Source organism: Salvelinus fontinalis, chromosome 14 (assembly GCF_029448725.1).
Source record: "Salvelinus fontinalis isolate EN_2023a chromosome 14, ASM2944872v1, whole genome shotgun sequence".
Classification (NCBI taxonomy): domain Eukaryota; kingdom Metazoa; phylum Chordata; class Actinopteri; order Salmoniformes; family Salmonidae; genus Salvelinus; species Salvelinus fontinalis.
Genome location: NC_074678.1, coordinates 42,582,682 through 42,602,536, shown reverse-complemented (window position 1 = coordinate 42,602,536; position 19,855 = coordinate 42,582,682). Strand labels below are relative to the sequence as shown.

At 41.5% G+C, this 19,855-nt stretch overlaps 1 protein-coding gene across 8 annotated transcripts in view; it reads left to right on the top strand.

The window, feature by feature from the left end:
• LOC129810899 (CUGBP Elav-like family member 5) overlaps window positions 1-19,855 on the top strand; it is a 95,546-nt gene that overhangs the window by 46,640 nt on the left and 29,051 nt on the right. For 7 of the 8 annotated variants that reach the window (XM_055861878.1, XM_055861877.1, XM_055861876.1 and 4 more), the window contains exons 2-3: window positions 2,058-2,186; window positions 3,409-3,488. In XM_055861878.1, the coding sequence (XP_055717853.1) occupies window positions 2,058-2,186; window positions 3,409-3,488 (209 nt within the window). The remainder of the gene's footprint in view (window positions 1-2,057; window positions 2,187-3,408; window positions 3,489-19,855) is intronic. The other variant, XM_055861871.1, reaches the window with a different exon arrangement.

Genomic DNA, 19,855 nt, shown 5'->3' with positions numbered 1-19,855 from the left:
TTCCAGTTCAGGGCTTTCTCTTTTGCAGATAAATGCTCTCCAATCCACCATGACAGATGTCACATTGAATCGCTTCCATTTTGATACATACCCTCTGATCCTGCCACTAACAATAAAGAGTGCAGTACGACGGCCACTCCTCCCTAGACAGCACGCGCTCTGACACTGTTGATTACTTTAAAGGTGCGTCATTGGCCAGGCTGAGTGAGGGAGTCAGCCGGGGCCCTGGCTGTGGCAGTGACCGTGGCAGCTGAGGCTACAAGGGCCTTGGCTGGCTGCTAGAGGGAGAATCTGGATATCAGTGGGTCCTGCCTTGGTCAGGGCACGCCACAGTACAACAACACACAGTCTGAGTCTCTCTCTCATGGCCAGAAAGGTCACCCTGACACACTGCATTACCACAGACTGGGAATGATGTCGACCTCCAAAGCCCAGAGTCTGGCCCTGGATTCCTCTTCTGTCTTTGTTTGCCTTTGTTACATAGGTGCACTAGAAGTTATGGAAAATCTGTAAAGGGGATGTTTGGGAGTAGTGTTGCTGCCAGTTGGACTCAGTGAGCATAGCATTAATCATAGGAGCAGAATCTCAGTAAACACTGCATGTCAGGTCAAGGTAAAGACCAAGTCCCCCTGCATTTAAAACCGCCTAAGGTTGATGTCTGCTCACCCATGGAAATCTAATTAGGATAATACAAACATCCCCAGAAATATCTGTCAGTTTAAGCTAGAGTTGTTTTTGCATTGGATGCGTCTCAATCCACCACATCTGCCTACTTCTGCGGTGAAAGGTGACATGTGACAGAGCTTGAGTGGTGTTTGTCAGAACATTAGACGTTCCGAAAATCGGTCTTCTCACTAAATTGTCTGAACGGTTTGACCCCTCTATGGAAAGATGAGACGCTCTTCTGAAGTCGGTACAGCCGATCTGCCTACTTGTGTCCGAACACTGTAGCTACACACTAATATGACCCCTTTGTGCAAAGGTGAGACTCTCACGAACACTTCCGTCAGTTGTTTTGCTATAGGATGCCCACAGGCCTCACAAGACTCGTCTGAAGGTCCCCTGGTACCAGTTCAAAAGAATTATGGAAGATTACAGTATATGGAGACTGTATAGTGCCAAAAATAAGGGGTTAAATATATGTTAAAAAAAATATATACTAATTACATCTCTCAGATATAGGACAGACACTTCAGAGCAAACTTCATTTTGACTATCTGTTGTTTCATGTAGTTAATCTGTTTTTCAACGCATTTGTGTGGGCTAATAGCAGTAGAGACAAAAAAATGCAATATCTAATACTTTTAAATTATTTTGGGGGGATACTTCAAGGGGTCTTAACATTTTTAATCAAATAACTAAATGATCCTTTCAAAAAAATGCCATATAGCTTAGACAGGGCTTAGACTCTTATGGGTTAACAGGACTCAATAGTACAATATACATATTGATAAAACAGCATTATTCTCCTCAGCCTTCTCCGTCTGGAGAGACGTGCCATTGTTCATTAAAGAGCTCTGGAATATTACTTCTTTGCCAATACACTGGATCAGCAGCAATTAAGTATTTGAGGCAGAGAGATATGGAGATTGAGAAACAAATAGCCTGTATTCACTAATATTGTAAGTCAGCAGTATAGCAGGCAGAAGCAGGACCTATAGAAGAACTGGCTGGAGCTCCTGGTGTATCTGAAGGACCAACTCTGTTTCATCAGCCTGCTGCTTCCTCCCTCCATTCCCCCAGGGTAGGGTCATGGCCGTTCTCTGACAGAACCCCAGGCCTACTCTGGGCCTAAATATGTGAGCAAACCCAATTATCGTCAAAATTAAAATGAGCAGACTTGGCACAGGAACAATACACTGTGACTCAACTCACAGAGCTGAATGGGGCAGACAAATACATTGCCCCATCTTCATTTGCCACTGAGCACAGTGAGCAGACCCTACATCGGGATAGCTAGGGTAATGACATTTTTCTTGTAATGCTCATTTAGACTGGTCGCATTGAAAGGTCAGAGATTTAATGTAACCCTTAATTTGCTTATCTCTTTGTTCCAGAAGACAGGAAGCTGTTTGTGGGGATGCTAAACAAACAACAGACTGAGGAGGACGTGTACCGCCTCTTTGAGCCCTACGGAGTCATCGAGGAGTGCACCGTCCTAAGAGGTCCTGACGGAAACAGCAAAGGTAGGAACCAATTATATATAGTACCTCTGACATTTTCTAAGATTCTAGGTCACTGACTTTGACCCTTAAGGTGTTTCAGCTGAGAAATCACATATTCATAATGGGCATGTTTTCTTTTAGTTTTTCAGTAGTGAAAAAACAATCAACGTAAATGGGTTTCTTTATAGGAGTCATCATGGCTTGTATTATTCATCCAGGTTATGGTAGGCCTGCAAGTGAAACATTCCCATAGATGTACAATCATTAGGCCTAACTGATGCACTGTACTCTAGGCCCCATGGTCTGCCCACCCAGACACCAATACCTTCTGACATGCAGTAAACAGCAGTGGGAGCCCTGGTTCTTCATGTCTCTAAAACATAGTCCGAGGCCCGTGTTTATGAAAACTGTTGTGGAATTATCTCCAAAGTAGAGGCCCTTTCATTCTGACTTGACAGTCATGCAGAAGTAAAAAGGGAATGGCGGATGTCAAAACAATTGCGGTGTTCTTTACAAGAAGACAGGACATTGGGGCAGCTAGGGGACGTTTCATTTTGTCTCCGCTATACTCTGTTTGGGTTATGTGAATCTAGGCCCACATTGGCCTACAGCTGAATCACTCAAAATGTCCGGAGTCATAAGTCAGATAATGCACTTCTTTACAAATACGATTTAATTTACAGATGTTTATGGATACTGGTCTGTCAACTAACCCTTATAATGTACATATTTATTCATATATTGTCAGGTCTATTTTGTGTATATTGGCCAGAGGTCGATAGGAGTTGAGCTTTTGCTAAGGCCACACTTGAAGATCCAGTACTTCTCTAGTTATACCTTCTCTAGTTATACCTTCTCTAGCTGCAGGTCCTGATTAAACCAGCATTAGTCCCTCAAACATGTTTGGCTTCTTTCGAGGAACTGTAGACTAATGCGTAATGACTTAAAACAATATACATTTCACTGGGTCTGTATTTAATATGCACAGACCGGCATGTGGCGCTAAATAGCATGCTTTTCTGCTTCATCAGTGCAATCTGTACAAGAGCCTGCAGCTTGAGCAGACTGGAGAGGAGCAGCCTGCTGTGCAAGGGAGTCTGTGCCTCCCTGAAATGTTTTGGCGTGCTTCTCTTCACAGTGTTTAATAAAGGCACCCTGCCTCTTTCTCCTTCCCTGTTTGTGCGTGTGCGTGCGTGCGTGCGTGTGTGTGCGCGTGCGTGTGTGTGCGCGCACTTTTTTTCAGGCTGTGCCTTTGTAAAGTTCTCCACACATGCTGAGGCCCAGTCTGCAATCAGTGCCCTTCATGGCAGCCAGACCATGCCAGTGAGTACACTTCCTGCCTTTGTTCCACACAACAATATGCAACATGCACAACACGTACAAACAGCAACAGCAACTTTACTTTCGATTCTACTGATCAAGGCCTTGCAGGGCGGCAAAGACTCTTTCAACCTAGTTTTTATTGACCGACAATCTGCAACCGTCCTCATGAATATTACAGCTTTAACTAGCAAACGGGTACAACCACAAACCTTCTTTCTTTAGAATGAAAGGGATTGGTACTTTTTGTAGGGACGTCAAACATTCAGCCTGCTGCTCAGATCCTATGGTCGCTCTAGTCTAGAGCAACTGGTTAAATTGGGCCTTGGAGCATTTAAAAAAAAATCTCTAAATGGTTAAACTAGTGAGAAATATACACTGAGTGTACAAAACATTTTCTATGACAGACTGACCAGGTGAATCCAGGTGAAATCTATGATCCCTTATTGATGTCACCTGTTAAATCCACTTCAATTACTGTAGATAAAGGGGAGGAGACAGGTTAAAGAAGGATTTTTAAGCCATGAGACAATTGAGACATGGATTGTGTATGTGTGCCATTCAGAGGGTGAATGGGCAAGACAAAAGATTTGTGCCTTTGAACGGGGGTATGGTAGTAGGTGCCAGGCGCACCGGTTTGAGTGTATCAGTGCTGATGGGTTTTTCACGCTCAACAGTTTCCCGTATGTATCAAGAATGGTCCACCAAAGGACATCCAGCCTACGGCTGAAAACAGGTCATTGTGGAAGAGGACAAAGGAGGCTGACCCGAATTGTGCAGAGCAACAGACAGTCTATAGTTAGTCAACTGACACTCCAGTACAACATTGGTGCCCAAAGACCCACAAAAGAATGTACAACTCGTCGTACCTTGACATGAATGGGGTATAGCAGCCGACGACCTTACAGAGTTCCACTTCTTGCAGTAAAAAACAAGAAACTGCGGTTGCAGTGGGCTAAGGAATGAAAACACTGGACACCGGAGAACTAGAAAAACATGGCCTGGTCTGATGAATACCGGTTCCTTCAGTTTCACGCTGATGGGAGGACTAGGGTATTGAGAAATCCATGAGTACATGTATCCATCATGCCGTGTGTCAACGTCGCAGGCTGGTGGTGGTGTTAGATGTGTTTTCATGGAACACATTGTGCCCCTTGATAAGTGGAGCTATGTTTGAATGCCACAGGATAGCGGAACATCATTGCCAATCAGGTGCATGCCTTCATGGCAGCAGTGTATCCATCTGCGAATTGATTTTTTTCTGCAAGATAATGCACCATGCCACAAAGCTAGGATTGTCCAGGAATGGTTTCAAGAACATGACAGTGAATTCAGCTTACTGCAGTGGCCTGCGCAATCACCAGATCTCAATCCAACTGAGCATCTGTGGGGTGAGATGGAACAAGCTATTCAGAGTAGATATCCACTACCAGCAAACTTTACACAACTTTTGGAAGTATTGGAGTCAACATAGGCCAGCATCCCTGTGGAACGCTTTTCTATACCTTGTAGAGACCATGCCTCGATGAATTGAGGCTGCTCCGAAGGCAAAAGGGGTGCAACTCAATATTAGGAAGGTGTTCCTAATGTTTTGTACTCTCAGTGTAAATCTGTGTTTAATTTACTATCATTCTAAAGTAAGATATTGAATTGTTTAGCCATATCTAGGGTTGCAACTTTCTAAATTGACCAGTAAACTACCAGATTTAAGACATCTACTTGCCCTTTTGGATACTTCAGATTATCACAGGTGTCTGTCATTATCTCTGATGATTTTTAAATAAAAAAATAGAAGAACAAAGCTGTAAAACATTGTCCTAAATTTAAACCATCTTACTGAATACCATTGGTGTTTAATATGAAGGTTTCAGCATTTAATATCATTATATTTATTTTACTATGTCTATGTATTTGTTGTCAATGTTTTGGCATCAAACTGGTGGCAGATTTGAAAGAAAAGTAGAGGTAATTGAATATAAGATGCTTTTTAAAAAATTAATTAGGCTATTGAACCATCTACTAGAAACTCATGGATGTTTTACCAAAATTACAGAAGATTCTGGTAACTTTTGTAAATTACCGGTAGCTTTGCAACCATATCTAATTAATGAATATTATGCTACTTTCCATGATGTGGACAGTATATGTTTCTACATTACACAAGCTGATGTTTTGACCACGTTGAATTGGTGGTAATTACACATCCTTTTTACCTCAGATTGGTGATGTTTATTGTCAACATGATGACAAGATCAATTGCTTAAAACAGATCAATATCTTTGGTTTTGTACTGTTGATTTTGTCATACGCACTGGAGGTGGTAGGACTATCATTTTTCTTTCTCAAATGGCACGGCTAATTCGGGGCGGTCTCTAAAAAGTCGCTGGCCACACACCAATACACGGATTTGAAAGTTAAACTATTACTTCAATAGCGGTCAACTGTTGTCACTGTTGCCATCCTATGGCGGGTCGTGATTCGTTGAAGTTAACTAACAGAAAGTGGCTTGTTCCCTTTTGCGTGATGGCAGCCTCACAAAATCAAAATCCGCAAATCCAAAATATAGATAAAAGCCTTTACAAGTTCTCATCTAACCAACCATGTATAGGTTATTCCAAGTTTCCGTGGGGCCTTTGAATTAGTGTTATTTGAAACAGCACTACGCCCCCAAACGTTTGCCCCCTGCTCTATCTTCTAGAAATTGTCCTCTATTCCGAGTGTTTTTTTTTTGGTATTTGATTTCAACGTGATAATCGATAGGAGTGATTGACAAAACATTGTTACGTTTCTCTTTCTGTTTTGGTGACCCCGTATCAAAATGCAACATTCCAAAATGTAGCTGACTGTGTTCTGCAGGTGGTCCTCTAACCAGTGATGTGAAAATGTATCCGGTTTTTAGTTTCAAAAGCATATATCACCCCCCTTAATCAATGAGTGATTTATTGCCACTTGACAAAACAGGGTTTTTTGTGTATAAGGTGCTCGTTTAAAGTAGCACGATTACCCTTGTTGCACATGTATGTGTAGATAGTACATTTTATTTTTAGGTTTTCAATATATCACAAACTGTTTCTGCATATTGGTTATTGATTTGGACACTTTAAAACTTTGTTTTGATATTGGGCTATTTATCAATATGTCTTGTCAACAGGAAGCAGCAACAGCATTATTTTCAATTTAGGTTTTAGCAATATAAATGTAACTTTCAACAATCATTTCCAATGGTACTGTACTTAATAAGGTAAAAACTGCTGAATGAGTCAAAACGTGCAGAGATGTATTTATTTTGAAGATATTCCAGAAATCACCAAAACAGGTTTGCCCCGCCTACTTTTCAACAATGATTTTCTTCTCATTGAATGATAATGGGTTGAACAATTGTTCAAAACATTTAGCAATTTTTGCATTTGACCCTTGAACAAATACAGTAATCATAGCAGTCACTACTGTATTACTGCTAGGTATGTCGCTCATGTTTAGGTAGGCCCCTCTAAACCCTTGTTGTATAAAAACCAAAAGGTACTTACTGTGCACACTAAACCTGCATTATAGAGTTATTCTGCACGCTACATATTATTCAGTGGTTTGAAGTACCCTCTGCCTTAACTCTCTCTTTGTTGGAGAAAGTTCAGATGTGGAGCAGGACCCTGAACTCTCTCACCACTGTGGCGTTACACCATTTTATGTTATTATTTATGGTCGCACAGCGCGTGGATAAAGAGAGCGTCGGACTAGCTGACTGTGTCATTAGTTTTGGTGCAACCTTGAGGTCAATATAAGTGCAAATGACTCTGGGACATGAGGATAGGCTGGAGATAGAGCAGAGAGCACACAAGGTCCAGCCTGTGGTATTGGACAGCCACAGCGTTTCCCCCGCTCTCCCCTCACTCTTCTCTCTTTCCCGGCCTCCCGGGATATTAGGCAATAGACTTGTTTACTTCACCTTTCACCACATCGGCTGCTGAATTATTCATTTGTGTAAAAGGAGGGGGAGAGGCGGTTGGGAGATGGGAAGAAGAGCGGAAGGGAAGAGACAGAAATGAAGGAGAGATGGAAAAGCGAGTGAGGAGGCAAATGGACAGGATTGATCCCCTCCTGGTCGGCTAAATTGATTATAGAAATCTTATCAGCATCTCATCTCCTGTGTCGGGGGTTTGGATGAGCGTGGGTCGGCCCCGGACGCTCCGTCTCGCCAGGATTAGACTGACAGACAGAAAGACAGAGCACCATTAGGCCTTGAGCTGGGCCTGGGATACTCAGAGGACAGGCCTGAATTACCCATGATCTGCATCTACAGCACCGCACTGAAAATGGAACAGCACTGTTAAAGGACTAACAGTGCATCTATACAGTTTCTTCCAGGCCCTAATCGTCTACTGTTCCATGTCATGAATGACCCTATTCTTTCTATTAGAAAATTCTCCACATGTAGGGTCTATATAAATGAGTAACTGTTAAAACAAATGAGTGTGCAGCATTTACAAGCTATTCCAAGTGATCAGTCTAGGAAAAGAGATGGCTATGGATCATTTCCAGCCGAGAGCCTAGCTGAGGTTTTGGAGTGCACTGAATATAAAAACTATAACTAACAGCTTCTTAATAGATTAACATCAGATCCCCCAAGTCTCTCTCTCTCACACACACACACACACACACACACACACACACACACACACACACACACACACACACACACACACACACACACACACACACACACACACACACACACACACACACACACACACACACACACACACACACACACACACTCCTCTCAATCACATGCTCATACAGCCATGAGCAAGGGTCAAAGGCTCACTGACTGATCTTATTTTCCAGCTCGGAGGATGTTGGGGGGGTTGTGAATGTGTGTCTATGTATACTGTATGTGTGTGGGAGGGACCTGAGTGATAAAATGTGTGTGGATTTGAGGTTCAGATTGTGTGATTGTATGTGGTCTCTTCTGTATGTGTTTGTGCATGGTAATGAACGTGTGTATGTGCTGTTACTGTTTGAGCATATGAATGCGAGACAGAATGGTTTCCTTCCAACTATTTAATGCGGATGAATTACCTGACGCATGGGCTGATGGAAACAGGAAATCCCATTACAATTGCATAAATGCCGACAGACAATTTGTTCGTTAGACATGGTGGGATCTTTTTGTATCGGGAAAATTAATTATGCGAGAAATGGCAGTGGAAATGTCTTTATGTGCAAATATTGATATAATAACCATCATATCGAAGTAAATTTGGAGTCACGCAATGATATGTTAGGTGGACCTCCCACTACGACTCTGGAAACCATGCAGTTTATTAGGCTACAAATTAAATAAATGATGATGAACATCACAGGGTGGTGAAAGTACACAGTGATGAGCTTGATGCTCCTTTCCAATAAACAGAGAGTCTTATTCTGGTGACATGATGATCGATGCTTGGCTGCCGTTTGACAAACAAAAGTAATCTGGCTCTTTTGTCCATAATAATCTCATCATGTAGGTAGCCTACCCACACTGTATCTGAGAGCTGTTGGCTAGAGAGCACGTGCCAAGACCAGAGTGGGCACATTTTGCTATATAACGCAGACATTTTTGTGACAACCATCAGTAGAGTTGAAAATGGAAACCCATTTAACTTGTATTTTTCATTCGGTACATGGGATTTTAACCGCAAAAGTAATGTTTATGTGCACTACATCATCGTGCACAGCCTGTTATCAGTAATATATCAGTTTGGTGGGAATTTTTATTTTTTTATATTGGCATGAAAATCTGTCGCAAATTGGATGGAAACCAACTAGTGAAGCTAAAACTTTAATTTGGCTCAAAAGTTTACATTTTGGATTTGAAATCAAATGTTATATATATTAGAGGTCGACCGATTAATCGTATTAAGGCCAATTTCAAGTTTTCATAACAATCGGTAATCAGCCTTTTTGGATGCCGATTATGGCCGATTACATTGCAATCCACAAGGAGACTGCGTGGCAGGCTGACCACCTTACACGAGTGCAGCGTCAAAAGGACCTTGTGGCTGCAATGAGCCAAGGTAAGGTGCTAGCTAGCATTAAACTTATCTAATAAAAAACAATCAATCTTCACATAATCATTAGTTAACTACACATGGTTGATATCACTAGGTTAACTAGCTTGTCCTGGGTTGCATATAATCAATGCGGTGCCTGTTTATTTATCGTCGAATCACAGCCTACTTCAACTTCGCCAAACGGGTGAGGATTTAACAAAAGCGCATTCGCGAAAAAAGCACAATCGTTGCACAAATGTACCTAACCATAATGCCTTTCTTAAAATGAATACACAGAAGTGTATTTTTTTTAAACCTGCATAATTAGTTAAAAGAAATTCATGTTAGCAGGCAATATTAACTAGGGAAATTGTGTCACTACTCTTGCATTCAGTGCAAGCAGAGTCAGGGCATATGCAACAGTTTGGGCCACCTGGGTTGTTGCGGACTGTGTGAAGACAATTATACATAATTATGACATAACCGTGCACAACCTTCAATGTAACAGCAATATTTAGACTTAGGGCTGCCACCCGTTCAATAAAATACAGAACGGTATTTCACTGAAAGAATAAACGTTTTGTTTTTCTAAATGATAGTTTCCGGATTTTACCATATTAATGACCAAAGGCTCGTATTTCTGTGTTTATTATGTTATAATTAAGTCTATGATTTGATATTTGATAGAACAGTCTGACTGAGCGTCCGTGGTAGGCAGCAGCAGGCTCATAAGCATTCATTCAAACAGCACTTTACTGCGTTTGCCAGCAGCTCTTCGCAATGCTTGAAGCACAGCGCTGTTTATGACTTCAAGCCTATCAACTCCCGAGATTAGGCTGGCAATACTAAAGTGCCTATAAGAACATCCAATAGTCAAAGGTATATGAAATACAAATGGTAAAGAGAGAAATAGTCGACGCGTCATAATTCCTATAATAACTGCAACCTAAAACTTCTTAACTGGGAATATTGAATAACTGGGAATGTTGAACCACCAGCTTTCATATGTTCTCATGTTCTGAGCAAGGAATTTAAACGTTAGCTTTGCAAAAAAAAATGATTCATATGCTAAATTCACAATCGATAAGAATATAAAATGTATAAATACATATCAAGTTATCAGTCCCTTGTTCATGTGTGTTTCATTATTTATTTGAGACTAAATAGATTTGATTTATGTATTATATTAAGTTAAAATAAAAGTGTTCATTGTTCATTCAGTATTGTTGTAATTGTCATTATTACAAATATATATATATACTGTATATAGAAATCGGCCGATTAATCGGTATCGGCTTTTTTGGTCCTCCAAAAATCAGTATCGGCATTGAAAAAATCATAATAGGTCGACCTCTAATATATATATATGAGGCAACAGAACAGAATGTCACCTTTTATTTGAGGGTATTTTCGTACATATCGGTTTTACCGTTTAGAAATGAATGCACTTTATGCATCTAGTCCCCACATTTGAGGGTGTCATAAGTGTAACCCTCTCACCAAAAGACTCGGATAAGTCAGCTTTAAAATAATGGTGAAAAGGACATCTCAGTATTTTAACTTCTAAGATATTGACTCGCTAGGGGAAAAACGAGAGGCTAGGGATATTACTAAAAGATGCAGTGTGGTCCGAAATGATTGCCACCCTTGATAAAGATGAGCAATAATGACTACACATATTAAATCATTCAAATACTGAGCTAGATTGTATACTCAAACAATTGGGAAATTATATTATTTTATACTAATACAATTGCTCAAAGAAAGATATTGAGAAAAAAAGTATTACTTGTTAAACAAAAAAGGTAGGGGGTCAAAATTCACATCCCTAAAGATTTTTTTTAAACCTTTATTTAACTAGGCAAGGCAGTTAAGAACAAAATCTTATTTACATATTTACAATGACAGCCTACCGGGGAACAGTGGGTTAACTGCCTTGTTCAGGGGCAGAACGACAGATTTTTACATTGTCAGCTCAGGGATTTTATCCACCAACCTTTAAGTAACTGGCTCAACGCTCTAACCACTAGGCTATCTGCACAAATTCAAAAATGTAATATTTGGTCTCATATTCCTAGCACACAATGTCCACATCAAGCTTGTGACTACAAACTTGTCGGATGCATTTTCAGTTCTTATTGGTTCTGTTTCAGATCATTTTGTGACCAACAGAAATTAATGGTAGATAATGTATTGTGTAATTTTGGAGTTACTTTATTGTAAATAAGAATGGAATATGCTTGTAAACATTTCTACAATAATCTGGATGCTACCATGGTTGCAGATAATCCTGAAATAATCGTGAATAATGATGAGAGAGAAAGTTACAGAGGGTCAAAGATCATACCCCCAAAACATGCTAACCTCTCACCATTACCAATAACAGGGGAGTTAGCATGTCTTGGGGGGTTGATCTTTGACCCACTATAACTTTATCATTACGAGCGCACTCTTATAAAACTCAATCATTGAACACTGTTCATTTTAGCAAGCTAAATTGGCGCTGAAGGTATGATGAATGATCCAGTCAAATGAATGGAAACCCAATGTTACGTACCGTACTGAAGCAAACTCCTGAAACAATAACTCCAGGGCCGATGCCTATTTGTAATCCATGGCGGAAAATGCCCTGCATGCGATTGAAACGATGTCCTGTGTCTTTGGAAGAAGTCCCAACTCGTCTCGGAAGAAAGCAGCTCCCAATACAACGAAATCTAGGCTAGCTCCCGTTGAAGCAACGATGGCCACAGCAGGCGAATTCAGATACATTTTATATAGATGTTTAACTAGTCTTTCTCTAGAATTGTAACAGGTAAATCAAATTAATCAACAGTCTCTTTGCTAAATGCAATTCATAATTTCTTCAGATGTAAACGTTTAAACTCAACCAATAGCATCCTTCTCTCTTTCCTTCACATCTCGAGCAGCAACACCAGTTTAAGTGCCCATAAAAGTGCCTTGCCACAACAAACCCAGAGTTCATGCGTTTGGCCCACAAATGTAACATTGCTTCTCATTAGCTAAACCAAACCATGTTACTTTAGATTATCTGAAATGTAAAAGTTAAAATAATTAAGTGGATGGCACATCAAATAACTCTACCAAACAGTGCTTCTTAAATGACTGACAAATCATTTAATTTTAAGTCTGCACATGAAAGCAAAAACACATCTCACCATTATGAATAACGGGATGTTAGCATGTTTTGGGGGTATGATATTTATGCCTCTGTAACTTTCTTACTCATGAGAAGTGACTCCAAAATAGTATTATACGATATTTACCATTCGTTGTGGCGCAGCGGTCTAAGGCACTGCATCTCAGTGCTAGAGGCGTCACTACAGACTCTGGTTCAATTCCAGGCTGTATCAGAACCGGCCGTGATTGGGAGTCCCATAGGGCGGTGCACAATTGGCCCAGCGTTGTTGGGTTTTGGCCGGGGTAGGCCATCATTGTAAATAAGGATTTGTTCTTAACTGACTTGCCTGGTTAAATAAATAAAATAAATCACAAACAAATACATCCATCAAGTTTGTAGAGTCACAAGCTTGATCTAGTCATTGCGTGCTAGGAATATGGGACCAAATACTAAACTTTTGACTAAATGTAATACACTATAATACTTATAACACCTTCAAATGACGGCCTAGATATATAAAGTGCTTTAATTTCTAAACGGTGAAACAGATATGTATAAAATGCCCTCAAATAAAAGGTGAAATGCTGTACTATCACCTCATATGAAACATTTGATCTCAAATCCAAAATGCTGGAGTATAGAACCAAATAAGTTTTATCTTCACTGTCCAAATAAATACGAGTGGCGCAGGGTGGTGGGAGGTGATGACAGGTCAGATGTAAGACCCTGACAGGCTCTAAATTCCATTCCAAGCACGCACGCCTCCTGGCTGGGCCTCGGCAGACCTCACATGGCTGAGGATGCAACACAATAAAAAATGTAAACGCTGGAGCTGTAAAGCAAATTGCTGGGATTCAGGAAGGCTGTGTCTGAGGGAAGTCCCGGGACAGAATAGGAGGGTCAGGAGTGCCGGAGAGTGCCGGAGAGCCGGGTTCATCTCCACCTGAGTTTAGGAAGGGATTGGTTCCACTTTAGACTGTGATGGAAACATTGTTTTTTATTTTTTATTTTATTTATTTCACCTTTATTTAACCAGGTAGGCAAGTTGAGAACAAGTTCTCATTTACAACTGCGACCTGGCCAAGATAAAGCAAAGCAGTTCGACACATATAACAACACAGAGTTACACGGAGTAAAACAAACATACAGTCAATAATACAGTAGAAAAATAAGTCTATATTCAATGTGAGCAAATGAGGTGAGATAAGGGAGGTAAAGGCAACAAATAGGCCATGGTGGCGAAGTAAATACAATATAGCAATTAAAACACTGGAATGGTAGATTTGACAGTAGATGAGTGTGCAAAGTAGAAATACTGGGGTGCAAAGGAGCAAAATAAATAAATAAATACAGTAGGGGAAGAGGTAGTTGTTTGGTAATTGTAGTTACAGTGCCTTCAGAAAGGATTCATACCCCTTGACTTTGTTGTGTTACAAAGTGGGATTAAAATGGATTTAATTTTCATTTATTGTCAACACTCTGTAATGTCAATACGTGTTAGAATCACCTTTGGGAACAGTTATAGCTGTGTCTTTCTGGGTAAGTCTCTAAGAGCTCTGTACACCTGTATTGTACAATATTTGCCCCAAATTCGTGAAGCCAAGTTGGTTGCTGATCATTGCTAGACAGCCATTTTTAAGTCTTGCCATACATTCTCATGCCGATTTAAATCAAAACTGTGACTAGGCCACTCAGGAACATTCACTGTCTTCTTGGTAACCAACTCCAGTGTATATTTGGCATTGTGTTTTAGGTTATTGTCTGTTAGAAAGCAGACTGATCCAGGTTTTCCTCTAGGATTTTGCCTGTGCTTAGCTCTATTCCGTTTATTTTTATCCTAAAAAGCTCCCTAATCCTTGATGATGACAAGCATACACGTAACATGATACAGCCACTACCATTCTTTAAAATATGAAGAGTAGTACTCAGTGGTGTGTTGTGTTGGATTTGCCACAAACATAACGCTTTGTATTCAGGATAAAAAGTACATTTCTTTGCCACATTTTTCCCCATCTATTATTTAGTGCCTTATTGCAAACAGGATGCATGTTTTGGAATATTTTTACTCTGTACACGTTTCCTTCTTTTCACTCTGTCATTTATGTTAGTATTGTGGGGTAACTACAATGTTGTTGATCCGTCCTCAGTTATCTCCTATCACAGCCATTAAACTCTGTTTCCTTCCTCTCCGTCAACTGAGTTAGGAAGGACACCTATATCTTTGTAGTGACTAGGTTTATTGATACACCAACAAAAGTTTAAAATTAATGGGCCTCCCGGGTGGCGCAGTGGTCTAGAGCACTGCATCAGGCTCTGTCGCAGCCGGCCGCGACCGGGAGGTCTGTGGGGCGATGCACAATTGGGCTAGCGTCGTCCGGATTAGGGAGAGTTTGGCCGGTAGGGATATCCTTGTCTCATCGCACTCCAGCGACTCCTGTGGCGGGCCGGGCGCAGTGCGCGCTAACCAAGGGGGCCAGGTGCACGGTGTTTCCTCCGACACATTGGTGCGGCTGGCTTCCGGGTTGGAGGCGCGCTGTGTTAAGAAGCAGTGCGGCTTGGTTGGGTTGTGCTTCGGAGGACGCGTGGCTTTTGACCTTCATCTCTCCCGAACTCCTGTACGGGAGTTGTAGCGATGAGACAAGATAGTAATTACTAGCGATTGGATACCACGAAAATTGGGGAGAAAAGGGGATAAAAATTATTTTAAAACAAATAAAAAGTTTAAAATGAATAACTTCACCATGCAAAAAGGGATATTCAATGTCTGCTTTTTTTTACCCATCTACCAAAAGGTGCCCTTGTTTGCAAACCATAGGAAAACCTCCCTGGCCTTTGTGGTTGAACCTGTGTTTGAAATTCACTGCTCAACTTAGGGACCTTGCAGATAATTCTATGGTACAGAGATGTGGTAGTCAATTAAAAACCATGTTCTACACTATTATTGCACCAAGAGTGAGTCCATGCAACTTATTATGTGACTTGTTAAGCACATTTTTACTCCCAAACTTATTTAGGCTTGCCATAACAAAAGGGTTGAGTACTTATTGATTCAAGACATTTCAGCTTTTAATTTTTAATGAATTTGTGAACATTTCCAAAAACATAATTCCACTTTGACATTATGGGGCATTGTGTGTAGGCCAGTGACACACAATCTCAATGTAATACATTTTAAATTTAGGCTGTAACATAACAACATGTGGAAAAAGTCAAGGGGTGTGAATACTTTCTGAAGGCACTGTGTCTGACAGGGAGATATGCTAAGAGGAGAGAGTCAAAGCCCATATCTAAGTGTGATCTCGCTTTACACACACTATAAATATCATTTTTATAGAACGACAGCCAGTGTCACAGTAATAAAATGAGATGTCTCATGCATAGTTTAATGTTAGGAGGCTACTTCACATGGATGATATATCCATGTTTCTCGTCATTAAACAATGTGCCGTAATTATGTTTAACTTTATAGTTTCTTCATATTGTTCTATTGCTTATAAGATGTCATTTTTCCCTAGTGTCACTTCTCAAGCAATTTACATTATAATCAGAGCCTAATGGATTACACTAATTTGTTATTTTACTAACCAAGCACTAAATATACAGTGTGTGTTAAGTCATTCACGGTGGTTACTTAGTGCAGATGAATGGGAATCAGTGTATCATAATGATAATGGAGACATGAAACTACACAATAGAAAGTTTAACACTGAACTCACTAAACAATTATCTGGAAATAGCCACACAGCTGTGTATTCCTGTTTGAGCGAGTGGAGTAGGAACTAGGAACCTTTGTTCTAGTGACTAAGCCCCCGTTTGACTAAACCAAAGAGACAGGGACACCGCTAAGGCACTCGCCATGTGACACTTTGTTCTATTACAGGTTTTTTGAGTCGCAGCGGCTTATGTAAGATGACGGCAGGCGCAGTATAATTCAACCTTATTACCTTATTGCGAGGTAATGCGCGGAGACAGATGTGTAGAGTTAAGGCAATATGAAATATATAGCGGCGTCTGCAGCTTTATCTGGACCGTTCACACGGGTTTGGAAAGGAACCAAGCCGGCCCTGGCTGCAAAGGGAGCAGACTTCTCTTCTCTTTGAATCCCAGTCCTTTTTTCCCTATATTCCTGTGTAAGAACAGCTGCCCATTTTATTCCCACAGTTTTACTCCCTTTCCTGAATCCACTCTAGAGGCTCTGAGTCGGTAGGGATTCTGCCTGACACTTGGCAGCTTAAAATTTAATGAGACTTTTACTTCATAGTTCATCCACCTCTCTGCTTTGTCCTGTGGAGAGAGAGATTCTACACCGTAATATCTTGAAAGGCGCAATACAGTAAATTGGGTAGACATGGGAACAAACATAGGAATGGACATGGAAAATAATGGTGTCAACAGCCACGCAAATCATAGAGTGTTCTCTCTGCTACCGCAAGGCAAGCGGTAGTCGATGCACCAAGTCTGGAACCAACAGGACCCTGAACAGCCTCTACCCCCAAGCCCCCCTACCCGGACTAGAGACCCTTTTTGCACTAACCTTTTTGACTCATCACATACACTGCTGTTACTGTTTATTATCTATCCTGTTGCCTAGTCACTTTTACCCCTGCACATTGACTCGGTACTGGTACTCCCTGTATATAGCCAAGTTATCATTACTCATTGTATTTATTCCTTGTGTTATTATTTTTCTATCATTTTTCTATTTTTCACTCTGCACTGCTGGGAAGGGCCCGTGAATAAGCATTTCACTCTTAGTCGACACCTGTTGTTTATGAAGCATGTGAAAAATACAATTTGATGTTGGCACATAAAGAGAATGGCTTGTATGATGACTAAAACAAAAATAAAGAGCTCGTGCCTGGAGCAGCTGTCATTTCCGCAGAGAGGAGAGAGAGGGGGTTAGTAAGGGAGTCATCCAGATATGTTTAACCTTTCGTATTAGAGGCTGAGAGTGTGGTGCAGTGGCACGATGGCTGCTAGTAAATCCACTGTAAGTCTTCCAGGGACTCTGAAGATCCTGGAGTTCATGCAGCAATTTGAAGGTGCCGAGGCACTGCCGGAGCTCTGGGTTCACACAGAATCCACCCTGATCAATACAACCAATTTGGGAGAGCCAATAGCTGGGCAGAGACACAGACCTCAATCTGGATAGAATAGGAGAGAACAGAACAGGAGACAGACCAGGAGCTGCATTGGCATTGCACTCACACGCTCAATCCACAATTAACCACACTTCCATATGCAAGCACACTCCAGACTGCTTGACAGAACGGGAAGGAGCTCGGGCTGCAGCGTCCTCTCTCTGCGTTGCTCGCAGACAACTTAATACCTTCAGATTATCAATTCCAACCCTGCCCAAGAACCTGGGAGCCTGAGCAGGAGAGGAAACGCACCATGAGTCTCATTATCAAACCAGCTAGTCCTTTAATAGCTTTTATAGTGCTGTGGGGTAGAATATTCACTGTTTACCACTGCTGCACATTCCTGTATTGCAGTCCCGCATCCCTTCTCCCAGACTCGCCTAAAGGTATACACCATAATAATGTTAAAGGAACAGATAGTAAAAGCTGGACAGACACAACACAAGGCCCTTCTACCAGAATGACTGGGCTCTGTAACCTTGTATGGACTCTCACTCCAGATTATGGACTGTGGGTCTGGAGAGGAGATGAGGGGGAGGATGAGTGTGTATTCCCTCTTTCAGACGTTTTACCCTCGCCCTACTACCTAGGAGCGCATGCACTTCATTGTTAAGTCATACAGTGCACTTAATGAGGAGGGGCCTAATGTGGTGCCGGTGGTGAGGAGAGGCAGCTTTGTGAGGCCGTGCACTTATGGCCAGCCATCCGTCAGGGGAAGATGGGATAAGGGGATAGTGAAAAGACAGGGAACATAGAGGAGGTAGAAGAAGAAGAAAAATCTTCCACTTCACTGACTATCTTTTAGCATCTCTGGCAACCTGCAAATCACGCCTACATAAGCAGAGAGCCAAGCCCCGAGCCAGATTGTTAAGCCTGGAAATTAAATGTGATTGACACATTTTCAACCCCCTCAGAGGCTGAATTTAGAGAGAGATGGGGAGAGAGAGAGAGAGGGATGGGGAGAGAAAGAGAGAGAGAGAGAGAAATAAAAAACTTCCTCACCTCCCCAATGTGTAGTTGGGAGCCTAGGGAACAGTATCCCCACTGCGGCTCACCACACAACCTCCCGACCACCCCCCCCCAGTCCCTCAAAGCCCAAACACCTCCCAGCTGGCTCCCGAGCCCTACCCAACCCCCACCGCCACTCGCTGCTATTATTGACAATCTCACATCAATTTCAGGGAGCCTCTTATCTCAAAAGACGCACAACCTTTCTACACTGTCAGATCAGAGTAATATTTCGGCCTTTTATAGGGATCGATTGGGAAGTTTTGGGGGGGCAGGGGGAGGCAAGGCTGAGCGAATGAAAGGTCAAATGTAGCGCTAAATCATTTCAAGATTCTTAATGAATGGTGTGTGGCAGACGCACCTGCTGGTTTGAGAGAGAGAGAGAGAGAGAGAGAGAGCGAGAGAGAGCGAGAGAGAGCGAGAGAGAGCGAGAGAGAGAGAGCGAGAGAGCGAGAGAGCGAGAGAGCGAGAGAGCGAGAGAGCGAGAGAGAGAGAGAGAGAGAGAGAGAGAGAGAGAGAGACTTAGAAGAGCTCCTTCACCAAGGTCAATAAGTGCTTACTGGTGCCCATGCCAATCTTAGCCCCTCCATCTCAAATAATCATATGTCGCTTGTTTTGGAACCTTTCTTGAATGGCTGGACCAAGGTTAAACCCCAAGAACTTTCTTGTAAAAAGAGTGAACTATGTGTTAATGCACAATATACAATATACTTGTTTGGCCTAAATGACATGGCATTATAAATAGATAGAAGGTTTATGGTTGTATCTGAAAAGAGGACATTACAGATAGAAGTAGACCTGGTTGATATGACTCTACATACCTACTTATGTATGCAGACCGCAAACACACAGACACAATATCATCAATAAGACAAATGTACAATCTTGTAGTATCTGGAATGCTATAAAACTGTGAGCTTGATGTTGGATGAGAGGAGCTTTCTAATATTGATGTTAACAACTGGCCTAATGTCAAATGAGCAGTGTATGCTGAACAATTAAACCATCCAATCACATTATCATGCATGACTTGTTTCAGACTTGATAATT